Source organism: Sander vitreus, chromosome 16 (assembly GCF_031162955.1).
Source record: "Sander vitreus isolate 19-12246 chromosome 16, sanVit1, whole genome shotgun sequence".
NCBI classification, from domain to species: domain Eukaryota; kingdom Metazoa; phylum Chordata; class Actinopteri; order Perciformes; family Percidae; genus Sander; species Sander vitreus.
In genome coordinates, this window is record NC_135870.1 from 25,354,572 (window position 1) to 25,380,609 (window position 26,038).

At 41.7% G+C, this 26,038-nt stretch overlaps 1 protein-coding gene across 1 annotated transcript in view; it reads left to right on the top strand.

Annotated features, from left to right (window-relative positions):
• The window catches only part of cfap44 (cilia and flagella associated protein 44), a 41,120-nt gene that overhangs the window by 818 nt on the left and 14,264 nt on the right, over window positions 1-26,038 (top strand). Inside the window, 22 exon segments of the mRNA XM_078271989.1 lie at window positions 48-210; window positions 1,408-1,510; window positions 1,605-1,821; window positions 2,368-2,482; window positions 3,021-3,185; window positions 5,540-5,695; window positions 5,805-5,852; window positions 9,837-9,936; window positions 10,162-10,256; window positions 10,339-10,548; window positions 11,753-11,863; window positions 11,957-12,109; window positions 13,003-13,215; window positions 14,003-14,145; window positions 15,174-15,453; window positions 17,351-17,406; window positions 18,715-18,877; window positions 20,390-20,520; window positions 20,936-21,144; window positions 23,639-23,783; window positions 23,978-24,155; window positions 24,633-24,874. Coding sequence (XP_078128115.1) covers window positions 48-210; window positions 1,408-1,510; window positions 1,605-1,821; window positions 2,368-2,482; window positions 3,021-3,185; window positions 5,540-5,695; window positions 5,805-5,852; window positions 9,837-9,936; window positions 10,162-10,256; window positions 10,339-10,548; window positions 11,753-11,863; window positions 11,957-12,109; window positions 13,003-13,215; window positions 14,003-14,145; window positions 15,174-15,453; window positions 17,351-17,406; window positions 18,715-18,877; window positions 20,390-20,520; window positions 20,936-21,144; window positions 23,639-23,783; window positions 23,978-24,155; window positions 24,633-24,874 — 3,396 coding nt within the window.

Consider the following 26,038-nt stretch of genomic DNA (forward strand, 5'->3'; position numbering starts at 1 on the left):
ATAAGCACGGGAATCTGATCTTCATCCTTAACCCGTCCTGCATTCAGTCACTCCTTTGGCTACGACAGTAGGCGCAGGGGGAACCTGCAGCTGCTGGATGACAAAACTCTGATCTTTATAGCAGGTAACCTGCTCGTCCTGCTGGACGTTTCCACCAAGGAGCAGAGATACCTCCGTTCCTGCAGCGGAGGAGGAATTGGCTCCATCACGGTAAGATGGGTGACCAACTTACATGTCATGTAAGTGAAGAGTCCCTCTTGAGTCTCCAGGCCGTCTGTAACTGAGTGCAGGAAACACTGATGAGAGATGGATAAATAGATAGATAACTGTACTAGGGCTGGGTATCCCCAATAGATTTGATTCAGATTCACAAGGTACAGATTTGATTACATTTCCGATCGCATTCTACATCAATTAGGTTAGGGGAATTTCAGTTACAATACCAATTTTGCTTGGATATAAAAGAGATACTCAGAGAACTCATGCTGTTAATTGTACAAGCAAGAAGCAACCCTCAAATATTTTTTTATAATGCACCAGGTTACTGTAATGTTTACATTAAGAATTGATCCCCAAAAAGTTAGTTTAAAGTACTTTTCACTTATACATCCATGGTGAAAGGGCATATATTAAAAGATGCATTTCTGGATTTTATGTATTGTTATCAGGTCACTCCAATAAATAATGATGGAATTCAAATAGCTCCACATCATCACATCCCCTTCACCATACCTAGAGACTGGCATGGGGTACTTTTCATAAGATCATCTCTCAATGCAAATCCAACCAGCTATTGAGGCTAACTGAAATTAAACCATGCCAATCTCTAGGTATGGTGAAGGGTATGTGATGATGTGGGGCTATTTTAATTCCAAAGGCCAAGGGAACTTTATCAGGATGCATAGTATCCTGGATCCATGAAATAACTGGCCTTTAGAAATAAAACTCTTCCTGCCTCTATGGGAATTTAACATAGGGGTGTACTTACTTATGCCCCCTGTATTTTAAGGAAGAACATTTATTTATTTACGATACATTATTCATTCACAAAGAAGATTGGTGTTCTTAAAGGTTGGATTTTTCCAAATTATTTTAATTAAGGCATTAAGATCAATTTCCAAAAGATGATTATTTTTTTTTGTATTCCTCTTTTTAGTCAACTTTAGCATGAGTTCATAAACTTATGAGCACCACTGTACTCAAGTGCAGCTTTATAATTGTGGTAGTTGAGTAACTGTTAGAGGATTTAAACTTATATGTATATGTTATCACAGGTAACCATTTAGCAAACCATGCTGTGCTGTTATAATCGTGTGTGTGTGTGTGTGTGTGTGTGTGTGTGTGTGTGTGTGTGTGTGTGTGTGTGTGTGTGTGTGTGTGTGTGTGTGTGTGTGTGTGTGTGTGAAGGCACACCCTAGCAAGACGTACTTTGTTGTAGCAGAGAAGGGAATCCAGCCCAACATCATAGTATATGAATATCCCTCGTTACAACCGTCCAGCATCCTCCGAGGTAAAATGGGTCCAAGATGCATTGAGTTATACCTTTTTCAAATGTGATGTTTTTTTTTTATTGATGCTCATGTTTTTACCTTCGTGTTTGTAAGGCGGTACGGAGCGGGCGTACAGCTTTGTGGATTTTAACCGCGACGGGAGCCTGCTGGCCAGCGTAGGGAGCGCCCCCGACTACATGCTGACTCTGTGGAATTGGAGGAAGGAGGAAGTGATGCTGAGCTGCAAGGCTGTTTCTCAGGAGGTCTACAGAGTCAGCTTCTCCCCGTACAACCCGGGACAGCTCACATCTTCAGGATCTGGACACATCAAGTAAAGGACACACTGAATTAGGGCTGGGTTCAAATAATCGATTCTCCAATTAAAATCCATCTTTGTTGAGTGATCTGATATCGATTCATCAAACTCAGAAATTGATCTTTTAATAAATGCCTTTTCACCATGGATGTATAAGTGAAAAGTACTGTTAGGGGTTCAGTTCTTAATGTAAACATTACAGTAACCTGGTGCATTTAAGAATTGAGGGTTGCTTCTTGCTTGTACAATTAACAGCATGAGTTCTCTGAGTATCTCTTTTATATCCAAGCAAAATTGCTATTGTAACTGAAATTCCCCTAACCTAATTGATGTAGAATTGAATCGGAAATGTAATCGAGTTGGGATGGAATCGATTTGGGCATTGGCGAATACCCAGCCCTGCACTCAATCTTCCTAAAACCCTTTAACCCACTTAAAGCACTGCTATTCAAATGACTTCAGACATCAGAAGTTGAATTATTCCCTTACACTGATGTTGAGTATTTCTATTTTGTTTTTTTCCAACAAGGTGGAAATACCTTCTCTCCTTCTTTCTATCAGGTTCTGGAAAATGGCCAGCACATTCACAGGTCTTAAATTGCAAGGGCTGATGGGACATTTTGGGAAAACTGCAGCGACTGATGTTGAGGGCTATGTGGAACTTCCTGATGGAAAGGTGTGTTCCCTGCTGTTGTGATAGGTCAGGACGGCCTGGACATGTATGGAACATGACTTTGAGTTTACAGCCACGTTTGGTCCGATGACTGATCCCTCCAAAAAACTGACATCATGAATGATGATTTTTCTGCCTAAGGATTGTTGCATGACAGCGTTTATGGCAACAAAATGACTTCAAACATACATCATAGACCATAGTCATAGTCAAATCTAGGCTTTAAGGTTTGGAAAAAGTGAAATAACACACAATATAATCATCGTCTTCTTTATTTTTTATATGTTTCTGACAACAGTCTCACCCAGTAGCTGTTCTGGAGCTGTCAGGCTTGTTTGAGCATAAATGAATAAAGATCGTGTGATACGATTGGAAGCTTCAGTCAGGACAGCTACAGGGTGGACTTTGTTGTGAGATTGTTTTCGTCAACTGCTGTTTGCAAAGTCAAACTCCAAAATATTTAGTTTTCCAAAAGTCCTCTGTTAGACTCAAGAAAACGAATAGTTACCTCTGACCCTCGTCACTCATTGTGTCCTGTTAGGTGGTGTCCGGCACAGACTGGGGCAACTTGCTGCTGTGGGATGGGAATGCCATCAAGGTGGAGATTTGCCGTAAGGGGGGGCAAAACTGCCACGCTGGGATGGTCCAGCCGTTTGCCCTGGAGGATGGACAGCTGATGACGATTGGCTCTGATGGTGTGGTCCGGGTAAGATACTGGCAATAATTGAACTAAAAAAAAAAAAAAAAACATCAAAATGCTTGACTTTTAGGATGTGTCTGCAGTGGTGGAATGTAACTAAGTACATTACTTAAGCACTGTACTTAAGTACAAATTTAAGGTACTTGTACTTTACTTGAGTCTTTTCTTTTCATGCCAGTTTCTACTTCTACTCCGCTACATTTCAGAGAGAAATATTGTACTTTTTTTCTCCACTACATTAAAGCCATAGTGTGTAGTTTCTGTCTCCCCCCCATGAGGAATTCTAAGTAATGACAACAACATGTTGGTGCATCCACATGATACAAGCCTTCCGTGATCGCGCACAGCCCCCACCCCTCCTCCACGCAGTTACTAGTAGCCAAGGAGGACACGTAGGATTAAAAAAACATGAAGAAGAGGTAATTATCTTCGCAAAAAAAGGCCCCGGACGACACCATTTTTCTCAGCCATACTGAGAGATCCAGAGAGAGTTGTGTGGAGCTGATAGTCTTAATCAGCTTTGTAGCAACTCATTTGGCAATGGCTTGAATGTAACGGACCTTCATTAATATCAAAATGTTACACACTAAAGCTTTAATCTGAAAGCTGTAGTTAGTAGTTACTTTACAAATTAAGAATTTTGCACACAAAACACATGTTGTTTCTAAAATATGATGTTTTATTATAAATGAAACTATCCAACAATATAACGGCCGACAAGTTCAGCTGACGTGATCAGACCATGAAACGTACAACTGTTTGGATTCTGTCCCGTTTCTAAAATGTGAGGATGTTTCTGCATTGAGTACTTTTTCTTTTAATACTTACATTACATTTTCCTTATGATACTTACATACTTCATACTACCTTTTTTAAAGCATGACGTTTACTTGTAACAGAGTATTTTTAAAGTGTGGTATTGCTGCTTTTACTTAAGTAAAGGATCTGAATAATTCTTCCACCACTGAATGTCTGTCAAGTTTGTCGCCAGATGTTTATTTTAAATGAACAATGAGGACGTGCAAATGTTTGGTGATCGTTTCCCCGCTACTGATGCTTTTCATTTTGAAACCATGTCTTGTGTCTAAATATCTCCTGAAGGCAGCAATATTCCTCTCTAAAAGATTGTCACGTTATAATGACACGCGTGGCCAAAAACATTCTGAGATTTTAATTTGTCGGCAGTATAGCGCACAGGTTGAGCCTAGATTGAGACATGACTGTTCCTGCAAAGGGATTGCAGTTGCCAGATGTTCTTTGAATAGTTGCAACATTTACTCTACTTTGTGGCAGACACACATTAAAGGTGCTGACATTTCTGCTGTAAATGTTACTCAAACAGGAGAAAGAAGTGCATTTGTTGGCAACTATCATCAGTGGCTGATTAACACACATTTGGTGCATCAGTATTGGATTAAAACACATTGCCAGACTAAGTCCAAACACACCTCTGAGATTAACGGAGGGTGACATGTAAGAGCACAGATTGTTTACTGGTTTATAGGATCACCGTTAGTTTCTGCTCACGCCGTTGTCTTCAAATACACAATGATAATTTGACAAATATGTGAACAGTTAAAAATGAAAAATAGCAGGGAAACGCGAAAAGAAAAGAAGAAAATTAGCTATCTTAAAAAGGTGATTAAAAAGTCAGAAAAAAGATATATATTTGGGCATATTAGGGCTGCAACTAACGATTATTTTCATAGTCGATTAATCGATTAGGTGTTTGTTCTTTAAAATGTCAGAAAATGTTGAAAAATGTGGATCAGTGTTTCCTAAACGCCCAAGATGACGTCCTCAAATGTCTTGTTTAGTCCACAACTCAAAGATATTCAGTTTACTGTCACAGAGGAGAGAAGAAACTAGAAAATATTCACATTTAACAAGCTGGAATCAAAGAATTTTTACTTTTGTCTTAAAAAAATTACTCAAACCGACTAATCAATTATCAAAATAGTTGGCGATTAATTTAAAAGTTGACAACTAATTGATTAATCGATTAATCTTTGCAGCTCTAATATATATATATATATATATATATATATATATATATATATATATATATATATATATATATATATATCTCAAAATAGACATCACCATCCTGATTCATCCTTATCTTCATATTTTTACTTGTATCCTACAATGTAAAGCATATTTGAGGACTTTGAAAAGCGCCATATAAAAGATTTATTATTATTAATAATATTTTCTTAAATAAGTTTTCCTTGCTCTTTGTATGTGTATGTATGTATGTGTGCATGTATTGAGCAGGAATGATGATCTTAATGGAGATTTCCTGTAATCAGTTTTATCATCAGTATGGCTTTGTAAACCCCCATTTCCCCCCCCCACAGGGCTGGGACTTTGAGAGCATCGACAGCGCCGACAGTAACAGCGACAGCAGCAGGTTTGAGCTGGAGCCCATGAATGAGATGGTGGTCGGACACAACGTCTGCCTCTCGTCTCTGGTGAAGAGCTCCCTGCCCGACTCCTGCATCTGGTTTGCTCAGGTCAGAGGGCACAAGGGTCAAAGGTCACCAAATGAAACCATTTGTAGTACGTGATCCAGCCTCACCTCGATCAAAACGCATCTCTCCACTATGTTTTTTCGTCTTGTAGGATTCCAGCGGAGCCATCTGGAAACTGGATCTCTCATTCACCTACACGGTGAGTATCTCACACTGACTGTTTGTTTAATATTTCTGTTATGCGTACGTTAGGGCTGCACGATGTGAAGAAAATATCGAATTGCGATTCTTTTTGACTGATATTGCAATTGCGATATGATTCACGATATTGGAGGGAATGATCATCTTTTGATCATTATTTTCATTGAAAAATATTCAAAATTAAAGTGATTAGTGCGAGGCTCTGTACCAAACAACGTTTTTTTTCTTTAGTCTGTAGGATAAGATTTGTAGGCCGGGCCGTCTCTGCAGCACCACAATATTATATTCAGAATGGTTTGACACATACAATATTTTGCCTTTAACAAATATTGCGCCCCTCTTGCGATTCGGTAGCCTGGATGCCAGCCCAACTTAGCCCCGCCAACAACATTTGAGGTCGGGAAGTTCGGTCTGGACTTGATCCGTTGTGGAGCAACTGTGCTCCAACCAGAGCTGTTCGGACCAATCAAATTGATACGATGATGGACAGATGATCAACAGTAACGTAATCAACCACGTCACCAAAGAGCGCTCGGGTTGAATTTGTTTACAACAAAGATGGCTGTAGATTCCGCCATCGCGTCTGTTATAGAAGATAAAGACAGCGCATTCATTTCAAAAGAGGAACAGAGAACCGCGATCGCTCAACATACGTCACATACTCCGTTGCTCTGATTGGTTGGAGGTCTGTCCAGTTGAGTGTAGAGGCATTTTCTTTCCCGGTTCGGTTGAAACACACCCCATAATCACAGCCCAATGGAGCAGCATCAGACTCAGATTCTGACTAGAATCGGAGAATAGGAGTAGATAATTCGGATATCGCACGTCCAAGTCCATTTTGCGATTTCGATAACATTGCGATTGCAGCCCTAGTGTACGTTGATGCCATGTACTCCATACTTGGCTAGCTGTGGTGTCACTCTCAACACTTTTTGATAATTCTGTGATTGATGTAAAACAGAAAACTCTTCACATGACAGTGAAGTTCTATACACAATCATTGATTTTACCTTCATACATCTATGTAGAATTTATTGATATAATATCATTATTTTAAAGACAAGACACACACAGTTTGTTGACAGAAAATGTTAAATCAGGGTCCTTATATGAGTTTTTTCTGAGCGTTGTCCATCATCTTTGAAAACGAAGGACTTTATCTGTGTTTATTTTGATCATTAAAGCAGGGTAAACATCCCATATATAAAGATATATATACATATCAGATAACTATCAGATAAAAAATAAATAATACAACTATTCTGGATAGAAATCTATTCTTGGTTGTTTACTTACTATGTATAATCAGCAGCTTCTTTGGGTTTTTCTCTGCATCTTGTATAATCGGAAGATTTTCTCCACTGTGATCAACAACACCTTTTTTTTTACTGTGAACTGACTGAACAGTGTTTCCTGCAGCAGGACCACAACATCTTTTGGGTGTGTGAGGGAAAAAAAATGAAATAAAAAATAATTTACACTGATCTGCACCTTTTTTAAAAAGTCTATATCTTTGACGTTCCACTTCCGGGATTGCTCCGGTAATTGCAGGTAATTCCGCCGGATGCATGTATTTTCCATTTCCTTCTGCTTTCTTTGTATTGGAATTCTAAACTCCGGTTGATTTCTGAGGACTATTGTTAACTGCTCCTCAGATCTCTGCAGGGTAAATCCAGACAGCTAGCTAGACTATCTGTCCAATCTGACTATCTGTTTTCTCCCGCACGACTATTTTGCAGCGTCTCTGTATGGAGTTTAGCACCGCCAGTGACTATTGTGATTGGTTTAAAGAAATGCCATTAAACCAGAGCACGTTTCCCCCCCATTCCCGAATGCTATATGGACTAGCCAGACTCTCCTCCAGCCCGCTTTTGGAGGAGGGTCTGGCAAAGTGAGACTAGGGTATAACAAAAACCATGCAGTGTTTTCCCTAGGTTTGTGGATAACTCAGGTGTACATATTTTGCGGGGGGGGGGGTTTAGGGGTCCTCCCTTTAAAGGTCCCATGGCATGAAAATTTCACTTTATAAGGTTTTTTAACATTAATATGAGTTCCCCCAGCCTGCCTATGGTCCCCCAGTGGCTAGAAATGGTGATAGGTGTAAACCGAGCCCTGGGTATCCTGCTCTGCCTTTGAGAAAATGAAAGCTCAGATGGGCCGATCTGGAATCTTCCCTTCATGACGTCATAAGGGGGAAAGGTTACTTCCCCTTTCTCTGCTTTGCCCGCACAGAGAATTTGGCCCCCCCATGAGAAAGAGAGTGACATCAGGGCTTGCAAACAAGCGAAGCATGGCAGTTGGTCAAGGCTACGCCCCCACCCTCCACCTTGCCCCCCCTCTCTCCTCCTCAATAGCATTTAAACACAGACACAGAAATGGCACATCCTAAGGAAAGCTCATTGTGGGACTGGCTCTAGTGGCTGTAATTCTGCACCAAGGCTGGATTTCAGGAAAGAGACTTCAGATACAGTATTAGGGGACCACTAAGGCCTATATAAAAGAGACTTTAGATACAGTATTAGGGGACCACTAAGGCCTATATAAAAGAGACTTCAGATACAGTATTAGGGGACCACTAAGGCCTATATAAAAGAGACTTCAGATACAGTATTAGGGGACCACTAAGGCCTATATAAAAGAGACTTCAGATACAGTATTAGGGGACCACTAAGGTCTATATAAAAGAGACTTCAGATACAGTATTAGGGGGACCACTAAGGTCTATATAAAAGAGACTTCAGATACAGTATTAGGGGACCACTAAGGTCTATATAAAAGAGACTTCAGATACAGTATTAGGGGACCATTGAGACCTATATAAAAGAGACTTCAGATACAGTATTAGGGGACCACTAAGGCCTATATAAAAGAGACTTCAGATACAGTATTAGGGGACCACTGAGGTCTATATAAAAGAGACTTCAGATACAGTATTAGGGGACCACTGAGGCCTATATAAAAGAGACTTCAGATACAGTATTAGGGGACCACTGAGGTCTATATAAAAGAGACTTCAGATACATTATTAGGGGACCACTAAGGTCTATATAAAAGAGACTTCAGATACAGTTTTAGGGGACCACTAAGGTCTATATAAAAGCATCCAAATAGCATGTCATAGGACCTTTAAGAAAATGTTAATTTTTTCAATGAAACAAAAATTCAATATCAGCTCATTTTGGACCGTTATTATTAACATATCTGTGTCTAAAATGTTGGAAAAGCTAGAGCAGATAATAAATAAATAACACTGAAAAAGCTTAAAGACAAAACTTACTAAAGAGTCTACTGGGGGAAGGACTACTATCATTAAATCTGAGAGAAGGCATTTAGTTAGTTTTGATGCTCACATTCATTTTTACATTCATTCAGCTTAGGTGGTACCCAAAACGGCTTGGGTGCTGCACCTAAGCCTTATAATGGAAGGAAAACCCCTGCCATGTATATATATTATTTTTTTAACGTCACTTTCCTGTTGGAGCCAGCTGTCCTCTGGCTCAGTACAGACGTTGGCTGCCCTTCCAGTGTCTTCTGTGCTGAACAAAACACTGCACAAAGCCACTGGAAAATAGGGTTGTATAATGTGCCTCATTTATTTAATTAGCAATGTAATGAAACTCTTAGTGACCTAAATCGACTCATAAAGCAAATGATCTATTAATACATTGCCTGTTTCCCATAAAATTAAACTAAAAATGCCTTTAACTACCAATAACATCTCACCAATAATTCAGTCAGCCAATCGGTCCACTGCCCAGACATCCAGAATCTTTAATTGGAAACAGAGGTGAGCCAAGACGAGAAAGGCATAAAGTTATTATTACATGTATTCTTATTGAGGTGAATACATGTTTATAGTGATCTAGGTAACATTGTCTAGTCCTAGTGGAAAACTATAGTGCAAACCGTATTGTATCATGAATAATTGGGCAAGTGTTCCCGCCCAGTGAAATAGCAGTTGATGTGTCATCTGTGTGTGTAGACTCCTGATCCAGAGTGCCTGTTTACCTTCCACGCCGGGCCGATCCAGGCCATGGACGCGTCCAGGAAATCTCACCTGATGGCCACGGCCGCTCTAGACCGTGAGTGCCACACACACACACACACACACACACACACACACACACACGTGCGCATACACACAGAGACACACACACGGACCCACATACACACACACACACACACACACACACACAGACACACACACACACACACACACACACACACACAGGTGTACACACACACACACACACACACATACACACACCATAACAGTAACTCTGTCTGCGTCTGGCCCTGCTCTCTAGGTTCAGTCAGAGTTTTTGACTTCCTGGCAAAAAAAGAGCTGACCACCACTCGCTTCAATCAGGGTGGAACTGCTCTTGGCTGGGCTCCGCCTTTGGTAAGTGCGTCAGTGTAAACATGTATCCTCTATCATATTACGTGTACCGTAAAAGCTCTGAGGCTCTGGCGTTTGTCTTCAGGTGAACCAGAGTGGTAGTTTACTGGTGACGGGCTTCGAGGACGGGGTGGTCCGGTTGCTGGAGCTGTACGACCCTCAGAGGCTGCACATGGTCAGCGGGCGCAGCCCCAAAGGAGACGCCACGCTACGCCTCAAACAGGCCTTCAAACCCCATAATGCCCCTGTAACTGCTGTTGCGTATGAGCGAAATGGAGAGATCTTAGCCACGGGGGTAAGAGGTTTCCCAAGAAAACACCTGAACAATCAGAAGTTGGAAAATGTATGTTTTTAGGCTTAACGGTTTGAAAGAATACCTAAAAATCTATCTTTTTTTTTAAAATCACCATGTTTTGAGTATGAACACAGTGCCTGTGGACTAGAAAGGTGGCTCTGAACGGTTGGTATTTTGCTCCTTCGTTAAAGACGGCAGCTTTGGTCAGCCTGGACTCTGGAAGTTTTTCCTTAGGTAGTTAACCTTTATTTTTCAGGAGAAAAGATTACAGTAAGATCTTTTTTTTTACAACAGAGACCTGAGAACAAATTACGGATACGCACAATCACACATCCATTTTTGTTCGTATATGAGGGGAAAAGAAGACTTGTTTCTGTTCCTGTTTCACCTTAGTTAGACAGCTTTTGTTGATACAGGTGATCTCAGCCTGTGGTAATGATGAATATATTTCACGAGGTACAGAAACAATAACTACAACTCTTGCTATTGCCTCACCCTCAGTCTCATAACGTCATTACACACGTGGATTTCATTTGTCACTCGCTTATTTCTGACAGCGAAATTTCTCGTTACGTCTTTACTTTAAAAGTAAAGGGAATAAACCACCTGCTTGCTTTGATGTGAGTATCTTAGTATGGGAATAGTTGAACCTATCCTGTGATCTGGTGTCGTGTTTTAGAACTGTGAGATGTTAATTATGCCACAGAAGTGGTTTGAGAAGTTTCTATAGACATTTTTTTGCTATTCGTCTCACCTTCACAGTCTTACCCCCCCAACCCCCGGACTTTCTTCTTCTACCCACCTTCTTCTTCTACCCACCTACTGTGAAATATTTATATCTAATACTTTTGATAATATTGATAATACTGTGCAATTTCATTACTATGCAATATCTGTATACTGTGCAGTATCATACTCCACACTGCATATCACACTGTATATACAACCATATTTATCTTTTTATTTTTTTATATATGTATATAGCGTCTCAGAACTGTGCACCTTACCCACCCCGCCACCCCCCTTTTTTTTGCACTACTTATTTTATTCCATGTTGTTACATTTCTTTTTTGTACATGTTGGCACTGGAAAAGGAGTTGCTTTTACTGTAATCTTGTTGTATATGTGTATAGTGACAATAAAAGGCATTCAATTGTGTTCTATTCTATTCTTCCTGACCTCTCGCCTCCACCCTCCTGCTCAGAGCTCTGACAGCACTGTGTTCTTCTTCACCATCGGGGAAAAATACAACCCCATCGGCTTCATCAACGTTCCCGGGCCAGTGCAGGCGCTGGAGTGGTCACCTCATTCCCACGTATGTTCGGTCTCCGACACCCACCTGCACCCAAAATACTCTCTGCGATGGAACCTTATTGATTCAACCGACTTCTTTTATGATTTTACCCAGAGTGAAAACAGGCTGCTCATCCTGTGTCAGAGCGGCCACGTGGTCGAAGTGCAGAGGCCTGATCCAGAGGCCGAGAGGCCGACCAAAACCTTCCAGCTGCCTGACCTGTCCAGCAGATCTTTCAGGTTCAGGAGCATCAAATCACGAATCAAGGTCTGGGCTTTCCCTTTCTCAGCTTTACTTTGTAGCCTTTTACTGCTGTATTATATCACACTGCATGTTTTGTTTGTAATCTACATCATATTTACTCCTGATGTCTTCTCTGTAAGGCTGGCTACCGAATCTTTTCGTAGAGTAGAGCTGGGCGATATGGAAAAAAATCCAACGTCATGATATTTTTGACCAAATACATCGTTGTCGATGTTGGATATTGCATGTTTAACTATTGGTTCTTTTACGAAATACTAACACAATGAGCTTTTTGAGAAATAATTATCAATAACAAATAATAGAACAGCTAGTAAGTCTGATAAGTTCAGAAAATGACATCACTTCACTGTAATGCAGCCTTTAAAAGCAGGAAAAGACAACACTTGTTTCATATCACGATATTACGATAATAAAAATGTAAAACGATATCTAGCCTCATATATCAATGTCGATATAATTGCCCAGTAAATCTCATCAGTGTCAGTGAGCCAATAAGCATGCAGCATGATTCTACCTAGATCTAATTATTCTGGTGCGTGGCTGTCTAACGTTACACGTCGTAAAGGCACGCAGGAAAAACTCTACGTTACGCACAGAGACAGGGCTCACGTAGTAGGAGCTGAAAAAAAAAATGAAAGTATTTGTGCTGTCATGTGTAATGTTGTAATTTCTTTTTCTTGTACGTTTTTTAAAATTGGTATCGAAAGAAGTATTGGTATCGCTACCGGTATCGAATACCCAGCCTTACTTCTCTCTGTGGCCTTGTCTCATTTAAGTATTTATCTTTCCTTCATTTCCTGCTGTCTCAAAGGTTATTTAAAAGCAGATCTGCATGTTCATTGTAAATAACTAACTCCATGTCGGTTTCAGACCATTTGTGTGTTTGTGTATTTCAGAGAGAGGCGGAAATCGCAAGACGTCAAGCCGCAAAGGAGAAGAAGAAGAAAGAAAGAGAAGAGAGGTTGAAACAATCAAAGAATCCGGACATAGAGCCAGAGGAAGAAGAGGAGGAGGAAGAGGAAGAGTTGCCCTCTATCTACATCCCCGAGTCTCCCAGTCCTCTCTACTGTGGCTTCTACTCACAGCCTGGCCAGTTCTGGCTCTCCATGGTACACACACACACACACACACACACACACACACACACACACACACACACACACACACACACACAAACACAATTATATATGTGGGCAGAAGATATAAATAACTATGAACATGGAACATAACTACTTTTTTTCATCCCGATAAATGTCCAATATCAAAAGTATTCAAATGTTATTGTTTTCTCTCATTCTTTGATCCAACAAGTCCTGATTTCATAAAAATCACACACGATGACTGCACATATTGAACGACTGAGTAAATACAGAGACATTACACTAAGCATTAGGTAGGCCACAATTACACAGTCGTAAATAGATAATCACCATGAGAGTTGGTCCTCGTGGAAAAAAAAAATAAAGAAACTAAGGAAAAACATTCTATTTGGATGAGATAGCGGCTAGAGAGATGAGAGATGAGAGAAACATGGCCTGGAAACTCTACAAAGAGTGCGACTGGATCAAAAGACAAGCAATTAAGAGTCCTTTAACACCACACGCTGCATGATTGCATTTCCTGACTCAACACCAGCTGTTCCAGACTAGAGCACATGCAGTTGTACTTGGTCTGATCAGTTTTCTAGCCCAAATGTTATTTGTATATGTGTATATATTCATTTATGTACCAGTACCAAAACACAGGTATAGTTTCAAAACTTTATTAGAAATTGCTCAAACAATACCCAGCCCAAGACTAATCATAATACGTAATGACAGAAACAATCTATTATGACATCTGGACAATTCTTTACTTAAAGACTGAATCCATTTCTCTCTCTTCTCTCTGGTGCAGGGTGGCTATGACTCAGGTTTCCTGTACCACTGTAAGTTCTCTGAGAAGCAGGACCAGGATCCGGACCAGCGGCAGGATGAGCCCTTTGACTTCCTGCCTGTCCACAGCACAGACAACGACCCCATTCGCTCCGTCGCCTTCAGGTAGCCAGAGGGCAAACTTACAAATCAGTATTCTTTAAATCAACAATGAATCAAATGACAGAACGCAATGTGAAAATGATGTTTGTAGTGCTGAACGCACAGATAATTCTCACTAACTCTGGAGCGCTGCTGAGCTTTTTTGCCTTGTTATAGCTCATAGTTTGGGTTTTACAGCACACTTACCGGCTGGTTCTCTTATCAACCCGTGCTCAGCACTGAAGAGCAGACAGACGACAGTTATTGAATAGCTAGTGAAGAAAGAGCCAGATATTTATCACAGGAGTTGGTTTAGACCAAAATAGAGCTAAAAGGAGAGTGGATATTGGACGACATGCATCAGTTGGACACAAACACAACACCAATCAGATGAAACGGTAATGTTGCTCTGTGCCTGCTGGATGTGTAAAAATGTGTGTGCTTAAATGTTAGCCACTCGATGGTGTTTTAAGCACCCAACGTCGACTTCAAGGCAGCGCTGCGACCGTTGACTTCAAGGCACCTAACCCTAACCTTAACCCTAACCCTAACCATTGCCTAATCCTAGTGCCTTCCCAGGCAGCGCTGCCTGGAAGGCGATGTTGGGGGCTTAAAACACCAAACACCATGTTAGCCATCATAACGTTATAAGGTTAGGGCTGTGTGTCTGCCAGCTTGTTTTGGAGTTGCAGTGTGTGCAAAAATCATTTCATGCAGCTTTAAATCTACCAAGAGTCAGCACAGAAAAAATATTCAAAATAAAAATAAATTTACCTCAAGATAATATAACTTAAGATACGATAGACTTTATTGATCCCAAACTGGGGAAATGCCCTTGTTACAGAAGCTCAAAAATATTCATACACATCAGAATAAGACAAATACACATTAAATAGACATAGGAAAAAATATACAAGAAGTATTATAAGAAATAAAAAAATAATAGTAATATGTACACTATAAACACCCTTATCCTATACAGACAGTGTGTGAAATAAAGCCAGAAAACACAATAATGTTCCCTGTATAAGTTTCCCTCCTGTTGTTTGTAGCTCCAACAGGCAGCTGCTGCTCTGCGGCATGCACTCAGGCTCCATCAGGGTTTTCCCTCTGCAGCCCGCTGACCACAGCCTCACCTCCATGCAGGCCTACTGGGCTCTCAGTGTCCACGACAACCAGTACGGACCCCTGCGGCACATCCGCTGTAGCCACGACGACCTTTTTGTGCTGACGGTGGGAGATGACGGGAACATCTTCTCCTTCAGCCTGCTTCCTCCAGAGGAGCTGCAGAAAGGCCTGCAGAGAACGAGGGCCAGGGTTCCTTCACCCAGGGTCAGTCAGCATTTATTAACTCTTTATGCAGCGGGGCTCTATGGATGACAAAGTCAATCAGTCTGTCTGCCAATTCAGACATTTTGTAGACATTCATGTTCCCCCAGAGGATGAATCTTAGCGACTTTGGTGATCCCCTCTTATTTCCTCTAGTGCCTCCTTCCTCTAGTATCCAGTAAAATGTATCTATATCTAATGGATAGATTGGCACAATTTGGTACCAGCAAGTTTGACGTTCTTTATTCAAGTTTCTATTCTTATTATTAATGCACAACAATTACAAAAGCAGTCGTTGTCACTGAAATTCTTGGGTCTCAGGCTCCCTCCAACAACGCTAATCAATTTTTTTTAATGCTAATATAAAAAAAAACTAAATGAAAAACAAAGACATAAAAACTGCAAAACTGCAAAATATAGGGATAAAGTATAACATAATAAATGTAAAAGGTAATATAAATTTGTGGAGGACAGAAATTGCAAATAAATAAGCTGAATGTAGTACATGTATATGCATAATGAGAAGTAGTATATCATATCTTGATATATACAGTAAATACAGAGGTGAAAACAGTTAGACCATATATTATATACCTAAAATAGAAGTATGTTAAACTAAGTAAAGCGCTGTAACTTGAACAGTCTAAAGTGCCGTAGAACGGTAAAATCAGAGCAGCAGTTGCTGGTTGGATTTAGCAGCTACAGAGCTCCGGGACGCCGGCTACCAGCGGCAGTTGTTTAGCCGCCGATAGGTGACTGTGAGCTGGGTACAGGCACCGCCAGATGACGGTCCTTTCAGGGGCCATGTGGTGGAGTTAAAGGACAAATCCAGCGCAAAATGAACCTAGGGGTTAATAACACGTGTACCGAGTCGACCGTTCTCTGGGATTTGTTTTCATGCTAATCGAATGTGCCCAGTTTTAGCTCAAACCGCTAATTAGCTTATAACGCTAGTCGTCGGGGCAGAGAGTAAAGTAAAAAGAAATCTCTATTTCTACACCACTAACAAGGCTCAAATTAGCACCACACTTCCACGGTAGCATAATGAGGGTCCCTACATGTAAACCGAAGCATTGAGAACTTTGTAAGTGTACAGACAGTTTATTAAAAAGATAGTTTAGAAAGACAGTACCGTTCACGTATACAGGCAGGCGCCATCTTGGGAAAACTTTACTGGTTAAAGAATGTTACTGGTTACACGGCGTTCGTGGTTGTGGATGTTCTGTTTTGTTGTGCATGATCAAAAAACATCCCTCCTTCTGCTTTTTTCACAAATCACACCCTGAAGATATATATATAAATGAAGATAAAGTATAAAGTGACGGTCTTAGGGTAAAGTGACATGCAATGAGCTCATGAGTTCAAAAGTCTTATGGCCTGTGGAATGACATTCATGGTTTCCAGAGGATGTATTCTAATGACTGTGGTGATCCCCTGTCTTTTCCCCTTGCGTCACCATAACACACATTGGCATTCACTTTCAATCTTGCGCCGTCATCAAGTCAAGATTTCAATTCATCCAATACTTCTTTTGGGACTAAATATCTGCAAAACGAACAACATTACCAAATGGCACTGTGGGCATGTTAGCATGTTGACATTAGCATTTAGCTCAAAGCACTGCTGTGCCTAAGTACATCCTCACAGAGTTGCTAGCATGACTGTAGACTTAGTCTTGTTTGTCTGTTAAAGTTTTTGTTTTAGATCCAAATCGGGGCTCCATGGATGGAGGGTGTTGTATGTTGTTTTGAGATGTTGATTGTTAAAAAGTTTGTGTTTAGCACATGATTTAGAAACTTTTTGGGAGCAAAAAAACTATTTATGGAAGGTATGGTGCAGGGAAGCCAAATGCATGGTTGCTTGTAAGTAATATCTTTTTTATTTTACACGTTTTACACAGGTGGGTCTTGAGAATGAGGCGTTGGCCCAGGACATTGAGGATCCAGCCGCCTACAGGTGAGCGTGAATAATCTGTTTAAGGACAATTTGGTCCTCCTCTTTTTCCCTGTCATTCTATTTGTGTCTTACGTGTATCTGTCACTTTTCTTTTTTTCTGTGTCTCTAATTCTAAAAGATTTTAGAAAATCGTATACTTTGTTATTTAATTATTTAGGAATTTCTTATTAAGCTACAAATATATTTTTAGATTTAAAGGTCCTATGACATGCTGCTTTTTGGATGATTTTATATAGGCCTTAGTGGTCCCCTAATACTGTATCTGAAGTCTCTTTTATATAGGCCTTAGTGGTCCCCTAATACTGTATCTGAAGTCTCTTTTATATAGGCCTTAGTGGTCCCCTAATACTGTATCTGAAGTCTCTTTTTATATAGGCCTTAGTGGTCCCCTAATACTGTATCTGAAGTCTCTTTTATATAGGCCTTAGTGGTCCCCTAATACTGTATCTGAAGTCTCTTTTATATAGACCTTAGTGGTCCCCTAATACTGTATCTGAAGTCTCTTTTATATAGACCTCAATGGTCCCCTAATACTGTATCTAAAGTCTCTTTTATATAGACCTCAGTGGTCCCCTAATACTGCATCTGAAGTATATTTTATATAGACCTTAGTGGTCCCCTAATACTGTATCTGAAGTCTCTTTTATATAGGTCTTAGTGGTCCCCTAATACTGTATCTGAAGTCTCTTTTATATAGGTCTTAGTGGTCCCCTAATACTGTATCTGAAGTCTCTTTTATATAGGCCTTAGTGGTCCCCTAATACTGTATCTGAAGTCTCTTTCCCGAAATCCAGCCTTGGTGCAGAATTACAGCCACTAGAGCCAGTCCCACAATGAGCTTTCCTTAGGATGTGCCATTTCTGTGTCTGTAGCTTTAAATGCTATTGAGGAGGAGGGGGGGGGGGCAAGGTGGAGGGTGGGGGCGTGGCCTTGACCAACTGCCACTTTGCTTGTTTTCAAGCCATGATGTCACTCTCTTTCTCATGGGCGGGCCAAATTCTCTGGGCGGGCAAAGCAGAGCAAGGGGAGGTAACCTTCCTCCTTAAGATGTCATAAAAGGGAAGATTCCAGATCGGCCCGTCTGAGCTTTCATTTTCTCAAAGGCAGAGCAGGATACCCAGGGCTCAGTTTACACCTATCACCATTTCTAGCCACTGGGGGACCATAGACAGGCTGGGGGTACTCATATTAATGTTAAAAAAAACTCATTAAGTGAAATTTTCATGCCATGGGACCTTTAAGAAAATCGAACTCAAGTTCTATCTCATCTAACTTTCCAACCCCTGCCCCCACCCTGTCTGCCTCCAGCATTGAGACGGCTAAGCAGAAGCTGGAGAACGACCGTCTGCGTCGAGAGGCCGAGCTGAAGATTATGGCAAAGCAGAAGAAGCTGGCTGAGCTCCAAAAGCAGTTTAAACAGCTGCTGAACGTCAACCAGAGTCTGCCGGAGCAAGTTCGCCTCAAACCTGTGGTACAGCCCCCCCCCCCACACACACACACACACACACACACACACACGCACACACACACATACACCATACACCTCCGTCATCCACTGTCATCTGGTTTGACAGTCCATGTGGTTTGACATTGCAGCTTCGGTTAAGTTTTAACATAAAACTAAAAGAGGCAGCCAAAATTCACCCCAGAAACAAGACATCAGTAGCGGGTAAGCGTCCTGACTAGAGCTGTCAAAATTAAAAATTTGACTGCACAGTCAATTGTCCCAGAAATAATTTCGATTAACAATATATCTGTCTGTTTCAATCAGATAAAATAAAAAGTAAAAATATATGTATTCATGTATTACTTTTGCTAACAAATTAAAAGTTTCGAATCAACCCCAGAATACATCTTTTGGTTATATCACTGTTATATAACACAAGTACACAGCCTATGACGTAACCACGCCTCTTTATTATCATAAAACGTATTTTTGTTTTTGAATGAACATCAGACCGACAATTGCGATCAACAGCCGTACCCTTCAGGGCCTTAGCTAACGTTAGCAATTCATTGCGGTTAAACAAAGAAACGATGATTACGTAAAAGAATTGCGATTACAGAACTAGTCCTGCCCTTCAGAACCAGCTTATCTTAGCAACTGTCATCACAGGCTGACTAATATCAGATATGCCTCTATTGGTCCGTTCAATTGGCACAAATAGTTTGTTAAATACGCAGTGGATGGAATTATTTAAAAAAAAGAAGGCATCCTGACATGTCATTAGCTGTCCTTCTCTGCAAATCTAGCGGGGGAAAACAGGTTCCGCTAATTCCCTTTCCCAGCTGAGGAAATGTGTTTCTTGTTGATATGATGTTTACTGTAGAAAGCCAACTGCAACTAGGTTACTTAAGTGCTGACGGTAAGGGTTAGGTTTAGGCATATTATCCAGCGTTTTCCCTACCGTTATAAGGCTTCGGCGCAGCATCCCACCCGTTTTGGGCACCCCCTTAGCCGAATGAATGTAAAATCAGTGTGAGCGTCAAAACTAACTAAATTACTTTTCTCAGATCTAATGATTGTAGTTATACTGACCGTGAACCTTAGTTAAACCAGTTCTGCATCAGGTTTAAGTTAAACCTCTGATACCAGCGTTTTCCATACCACTGTAATGTTTAGGTGCCGCACCCGAGCCGTTTTGGGCAGCACCTAAGCCGAATGAACGTGACTAAAAGACTTTTCTCAGATCTAATGATTGTAGTTGGACTTCTTTAGAAAGCTTTGTCTTTAAGCTTTATCAGTGTTATTTATTTATTATCTGCTCTAGCTTTTCCAATGCTTTAGATACAGATATGTTAATAATAACGGTCCAAAATGATCCAAAATTGCATATGTTTTTTCCCCGTAACCCCTTCGCCAAATATGGTCACGTAAGCCTTCCGCAAACCTAGGGGAAACTCTGTTATATCATGAGGGTTTGGATAAGTCTTCAGGGAAGGATGTGCTCAACTGTGTGTGTGTGTGTGTGTGTGTGTGTAGGAGCTGCAGCTGGATCAGCGTTTCAGGGAGCAGGCCGAGAGGGTGAAGGCCCAGCGGGTGAGGGAGCTCAGGAAGCAGATGGCGTGGGAGGAGGAGCGCAGCAACATAGCACTCCGCAAACTACAGGACTGGTACTGATGACACACACACACGCACACACACACACACACACACACACACACACACACACACACACACACACACATCTAATTAATCAAATAATTAGAAATATCATTATTGTCTGTTAATGATGCTTGGATACTGTTTTGCTATTTTGAAACTTGTCTATATTAAGACTTTGGTAAATAAGTTTTAGTTTTTCTCTAGTTACTGCACGTTTTAGCTAAAGATGCTCGCCACTCTATTAGTTTTTCTTATGTTTATGTCCCCTAAAATGTCTGACCTCGACTATACTGACTTTTATCTGTGCACTAGATCTGTCACTTATCTGTCACTAGAGACGTGTTGTCCATGTGGGTAGAACGTTAGGAGGTAAAGTGAACCAGCGCCCGGACTGAAACCCTCACCTCTAGTGTTTGTTTTCAGGTTCAAGGACTCTCTGGAGGCCAACGTGGTCACTGTGGTCGCTATCCGCACCGACCACAGAGTCTCCACCTACCGTCTGCCGGCGCTCGCCAGGCCTTCAACCGGTCTCAGACATCACAGACCCGGCTGGCCTGACGAAGACGAAGCTGCTGCACCAGAACGCAGAAAATCCAGAGCCGAGCCTGCAAAAGACAGCAGCATATTAGAAGGTAGGAAAGTGTTTTTGCATTTGTTTCACCTGTCAAAGACATAGGGCCCTATCTTGCACCCGGCGCAGCGCAGCACAAAGCCCTACGCAAGTGTCTTTGCTAGTTTAAGACCGACGCAGTTGTCAATTTCCCGTCCAGCGACCACGTCATTTAAATAGCAAATGCACCTGTGCTATGGGTCATACAGGGAGGTGTGTTCAGGTGAATTCTTGGCGTATTGCTATCTTGAGGCAGCGGGAAGTGATCACGCCATTGACCAACAAAAACCTGGTCTAAAGCCAAGTCAATAACACAGCATTTCATTGTTATTTTAACAGCGAATTAGAAAAATCTGCATAGGCTCGTGCACAGCGCGCGCACACTATGCTTGTTACACACACAAGGATGCGCAGAAGCACACAAACATGCAAAAGATTACAAATAAAAATATGACGGTGCAAATCCGCCATCATAACAGCAATGCGCCAAGGTCCAAACGCGCCTGGCTTTTAAAGGGAATGGGAGATGACACTCTGATTGGTTTATTGCATGTTACGCCCAAAACACACCTCTGATTAATGAAGACACTAAGTAGAACCCTTTTCAACCATGCGCCCGGTGCACGGACCCCTTTTTTTTCGCCGTCAAACCAGCAAAAGTGAATTTGGACACACCCTAAATGCACCTGCAGGTGCTTCACGCCGTGCGCTTAGATCGTTAAAATAGGGCCAATAGAGGCGCATTTAAGTCCCGCCCCCATCGTAAGGGAAAACAACTCTACGCCCTCCCTTGACTTGTATTGCATGAAGGTTCCTCCTCGTCAATTCTGCCTCCTAGCAAACAACAGAAAAATGCCTAAAAGCTGCTGTGTGGTGATGTTTATGACAATGTAGAGAAACCATAACTTTAGTTCTTTTAAGCTGCCGACCCGAAAAAACTGAGCTTTTATGAAGACAAAACTCTAACCTAATGAATGTTCGACGTTACGTGTGTGAGCCTTACTTACAGACATAGTTGGCCTAAAACTGTCATTTTGATATTTGACTTGGTAACAAAATGATTCCTGCAAATGTAACGTTGAACATATCGTTAGCTAAGTGTCAGGATCCCACAGTCTTCCCACTCTCCCTGATGATTCCTCACATCTGTATTCACTTTTGTCCTAATAAAAGCTCACTTTTTCCAGTCGGCAGCTTATAAAATGTTTAGTTATTTACATTGTTGGTAGTGAATAGGTATCACCACACAGCAGCTGCTGTTTGCTAGCAGACGGAATTGACGATGAGGCACCCTCACACAATACACAGGGTTTCCGCGGGTTCTGTCACGGGTACAATGTCGGACTCAAATGCTCGACTCAACACGGAGTAAAAGGTGAGTATGTTTATTAAAGAAAAAACAATCCAGGCAACGGTACAAATCCAATAGGCAGAAGACGGGGTCAAAAATACAGGCAATAAATCAGGAAACAAACACTAGGAAACGCTGGAGAATGAGACACACGAGGAGTAACAACAATCTGGCAGGGAACAAGTGAAACAAGGGGGGTATATATACACGGGGATGGAAAGACAACTACACACAGGTGAATCACATTAGGGCGGAGAAAGGTAATCACAAACGGCGGGAAACAAACAAAGGCAGGAAGACAAGTGAAGTGAATAAAGACAGTAAATGTCAAAATAAAACGGGAAGTCCAAGAAACAAACAGAAAACACAATAAGAGCGGAACTGGACGTGACAGGTTCTTAAAAAGTCTAACATTCAAAAATCTAAATTTTGGTTTCAGAAGATGTTTCCGGACTCGATTTTATGTCGTGATATGGGTCTTGAATTTCATTCATAATGGTCCATATAAGGTCTTAAAAAGTCTTAAAGTGCTCATATTATGCTCATTTTCAGCTTCATAATTATATTTAGTGGTTGTGCCAGAATAGGTTTACATGGTTTAATTTTCAAAGAACACCGAATTTTTGTTGTACTGCACATTGCTGCAGCTCCTCTTTTCACCCTGTGTGTTGAGCTGTCTGTTTTAGCTACAGAGTGAGACATCTCACTTCTGTTCCATCTTTATTGGGAGTCGCACATGCTCAGTAGCTAGGTAAGGACTTCTAGCCAGTCAGAAGCAGAGTATGAGGGTGTGCCACGCTAGCAGCTAGGCGAGCATTATAACGTGTTACAAAGTGACGCATGTTTGTCTCTGAAGTAAAGGCTGGACTACAATAGAGCTGTTTGTGAACAGGGTTTTCTGTTGGAGATGGTAAGTCCCTTTGGGGTGGACTTTGGGCTTTTTCACTTTGTAAACCTATAATGTGCACAAAAAGATATATAACACAATAAAGGAAAAGGAAAAAGCCAAAAAGCATAATATGAGCACTTTAAATTTGACTTGGTCAAACCTGAAGAAACCGTAAATACAAGTCAATGGAGAGCGGGGAGTTGTTTTCCTCTCCGGTGGGAGTGGCTTTCAGAGTATGACTCTATGTTCAACCTATCGCTTGTTTGTCTTCTCCAGAAGAGGAGGTGCTGCGCCCCCTGCCGGCTCGTCCAGCGGGGGTAAAGCTGGCAGATCGGCAGGTCGAGAGGCTCCGAAAGGCTGCAGAGAAAGCTGAACAAGCTCGAGCCAAGATAGAGAAGAGGAAGAAGGAATGGGCCCAACTGTGAGTGTCATGTCCAACAACCTCACCTCAGTCCTCTGGGCTCTAATTAGATTTACATGGCATTCTCCATTTTGTTTTATGGTCTGTTTACTGTCATTTAAAAAAAGAAAATGCAGTGCCAGAGTAACCCACTAGGGGTCTCGGGTGCAAAAACGAGCCGTTGACCTGAACTGTGATGGATTGTTGTGTCTCAGTTACGCAGAGAAGCCAGACGAGAACTGCGAGGATCCGCAGGATGTGCAGGCCATCCAGGAAGCCAAAGAGAACATTGGAGACTTAAAACTAAAGTCAGCCAAAGACTTCACGGTGCCGAAACACCAGAGGGTGAACGCTGAGAGGAAGAGAGCGCAGCTGATAGGCCTGGAGGAAAATGTACTCTCCCACACACACGCAAACACACACACACACACACACACACACAACTCAGCTCATTCACAGCATGAACTTCTTCCAGAAAGCATTAAAGGTGCAGTAAGTGATGCTAATCCAATAATACACTTTTTGTCAAATACAGTGAATATCTCCTCACGGTCACCTAGCGCTCTAGTTCTGTGTGCGCTGACAAAGAATCTGGTGTTCCTACACACCCCTGGCTCTGTAAATGGAAAACAAACAGAAAGGAGTGCACAAGCCACAAAACACTATTGTCATGTTATGTCTGGGAATCTGGGGGGCGGAGCTTATGTGTTGTATTTGTTTGGCAGTTGAGTTCAAATATCGACAATCTTTGAGCAGCATCGCTTACTGCACCTTTAACAGACTAATACAAATACTCAGTAGATTCATTTATGACTGAAAGAATGTTGGTTGCATGCATAGCAGATTCATTTCGTGACTCCTTCCCTCTAGATGCGTGAGAAGCAGACTGAGATGAATAGACGGATCGTAACCTTGCGGGACTCCAAGGTTCGCCTGGTGTCTCAGTTGCGCGCTCAGGCTCAGCAGGTCCAGAAGGTCCAGCAGCGTCTGGCGGCCATTCATCACCGCCCTCCACCCACCCTGCCCACCATACTGCCCGAGGAAACCCCAGAGAAGAGGCTGCGGTACAGCCACGCTACCCTGGAGCGATATCGGCTTCTGAGGGAACAAAGGTCATTTTTCCAAAATGATGTATATGAATGCACAAATCTGGCAGACCTTTTATTTTTATGTAGGCTTTTGGATTCCTTTAACACACACAAAATTAGTCTTTCTGGATGATAAAAGCTATTAGGGTGGGCTTTCCCAGACAAAGAGAATAAACAGACCTAGATATCTCCTTTAGTAACCGTGGTATTCGTGCATGTATAAACCTTAGCCCGGGTAAACTTAGGTTACATGTCTTCTCACGCTCCATAGATTATACAGTACCTGCCCCTCCCCACTCCGCTGCAGTGGTTTTTAACCCGGAAATAGAAGAGAACAGTTAGAAGCAACGGCAGCAAAAACAACAGCAGGAACACAAGCTTTATACGTTTAAACTCACTGAGGACTTCGCCATGACCTGCAAAGTAAATGTATGAAATATACAGCGCTAAAAAGTCGTCCATGTTCTCCCCGCTTTCCAATTTGTTGTGATTTTGACAAAGGTCAACCGGAAAGAAAAAGCCTTATTCGGAGAAATTATACGTTGGCAGAGCGCCATTTACTGTACCGGAGGTAGAGTTAAGCGGCGGGTGTACTCGAGCGCGACACCATACGCGGGCCTCCGTAGATGGCGCGCGTGCTACGAGCATGCACAGAGGCGTTTATGCTCAACGCATTGTTCGTTGCGGTACTCTCCGTAAAACCAGAGAGCTTACTAACTAAATAATCTGTAAATAAGGAAGAAGTAGTAGAGAAGAAGAGACCGGAAGTAAAGGAAAGCAGGCTCAAGGGGGTAAGCTTCTCCTCGGAACGCGTAGCTCCTATGGCGCCATTTTGATGCTAACAAGCCATCACCTCCCGTTAGCATTCCATTGACTGCCATTGATTTTGGCGTCACTTTGACAGCGAGTAACTTTACATCTGAAGCGTTTAAAGACTCTATTTGTCCATTGTTTATTGTTCTTCTTTTCCCAGTGTGGCGTGTCTCTCTCTGATCACATATGTAAAGGTCCCATGGCATGATAATGTCACTTTATGAGGGTTTTTAACATTAATATGAGTTCCCCCAACCTGTCTATGGTCCCCCAGTGGCCCCACCCCTCCTCCACGCAGTTGCTAGAAGCCAATGAGGACACAGAGGATTAAGAAACATGCGCACTAAAGCTTTAAGCTTTTTGAGAGTTATTTAG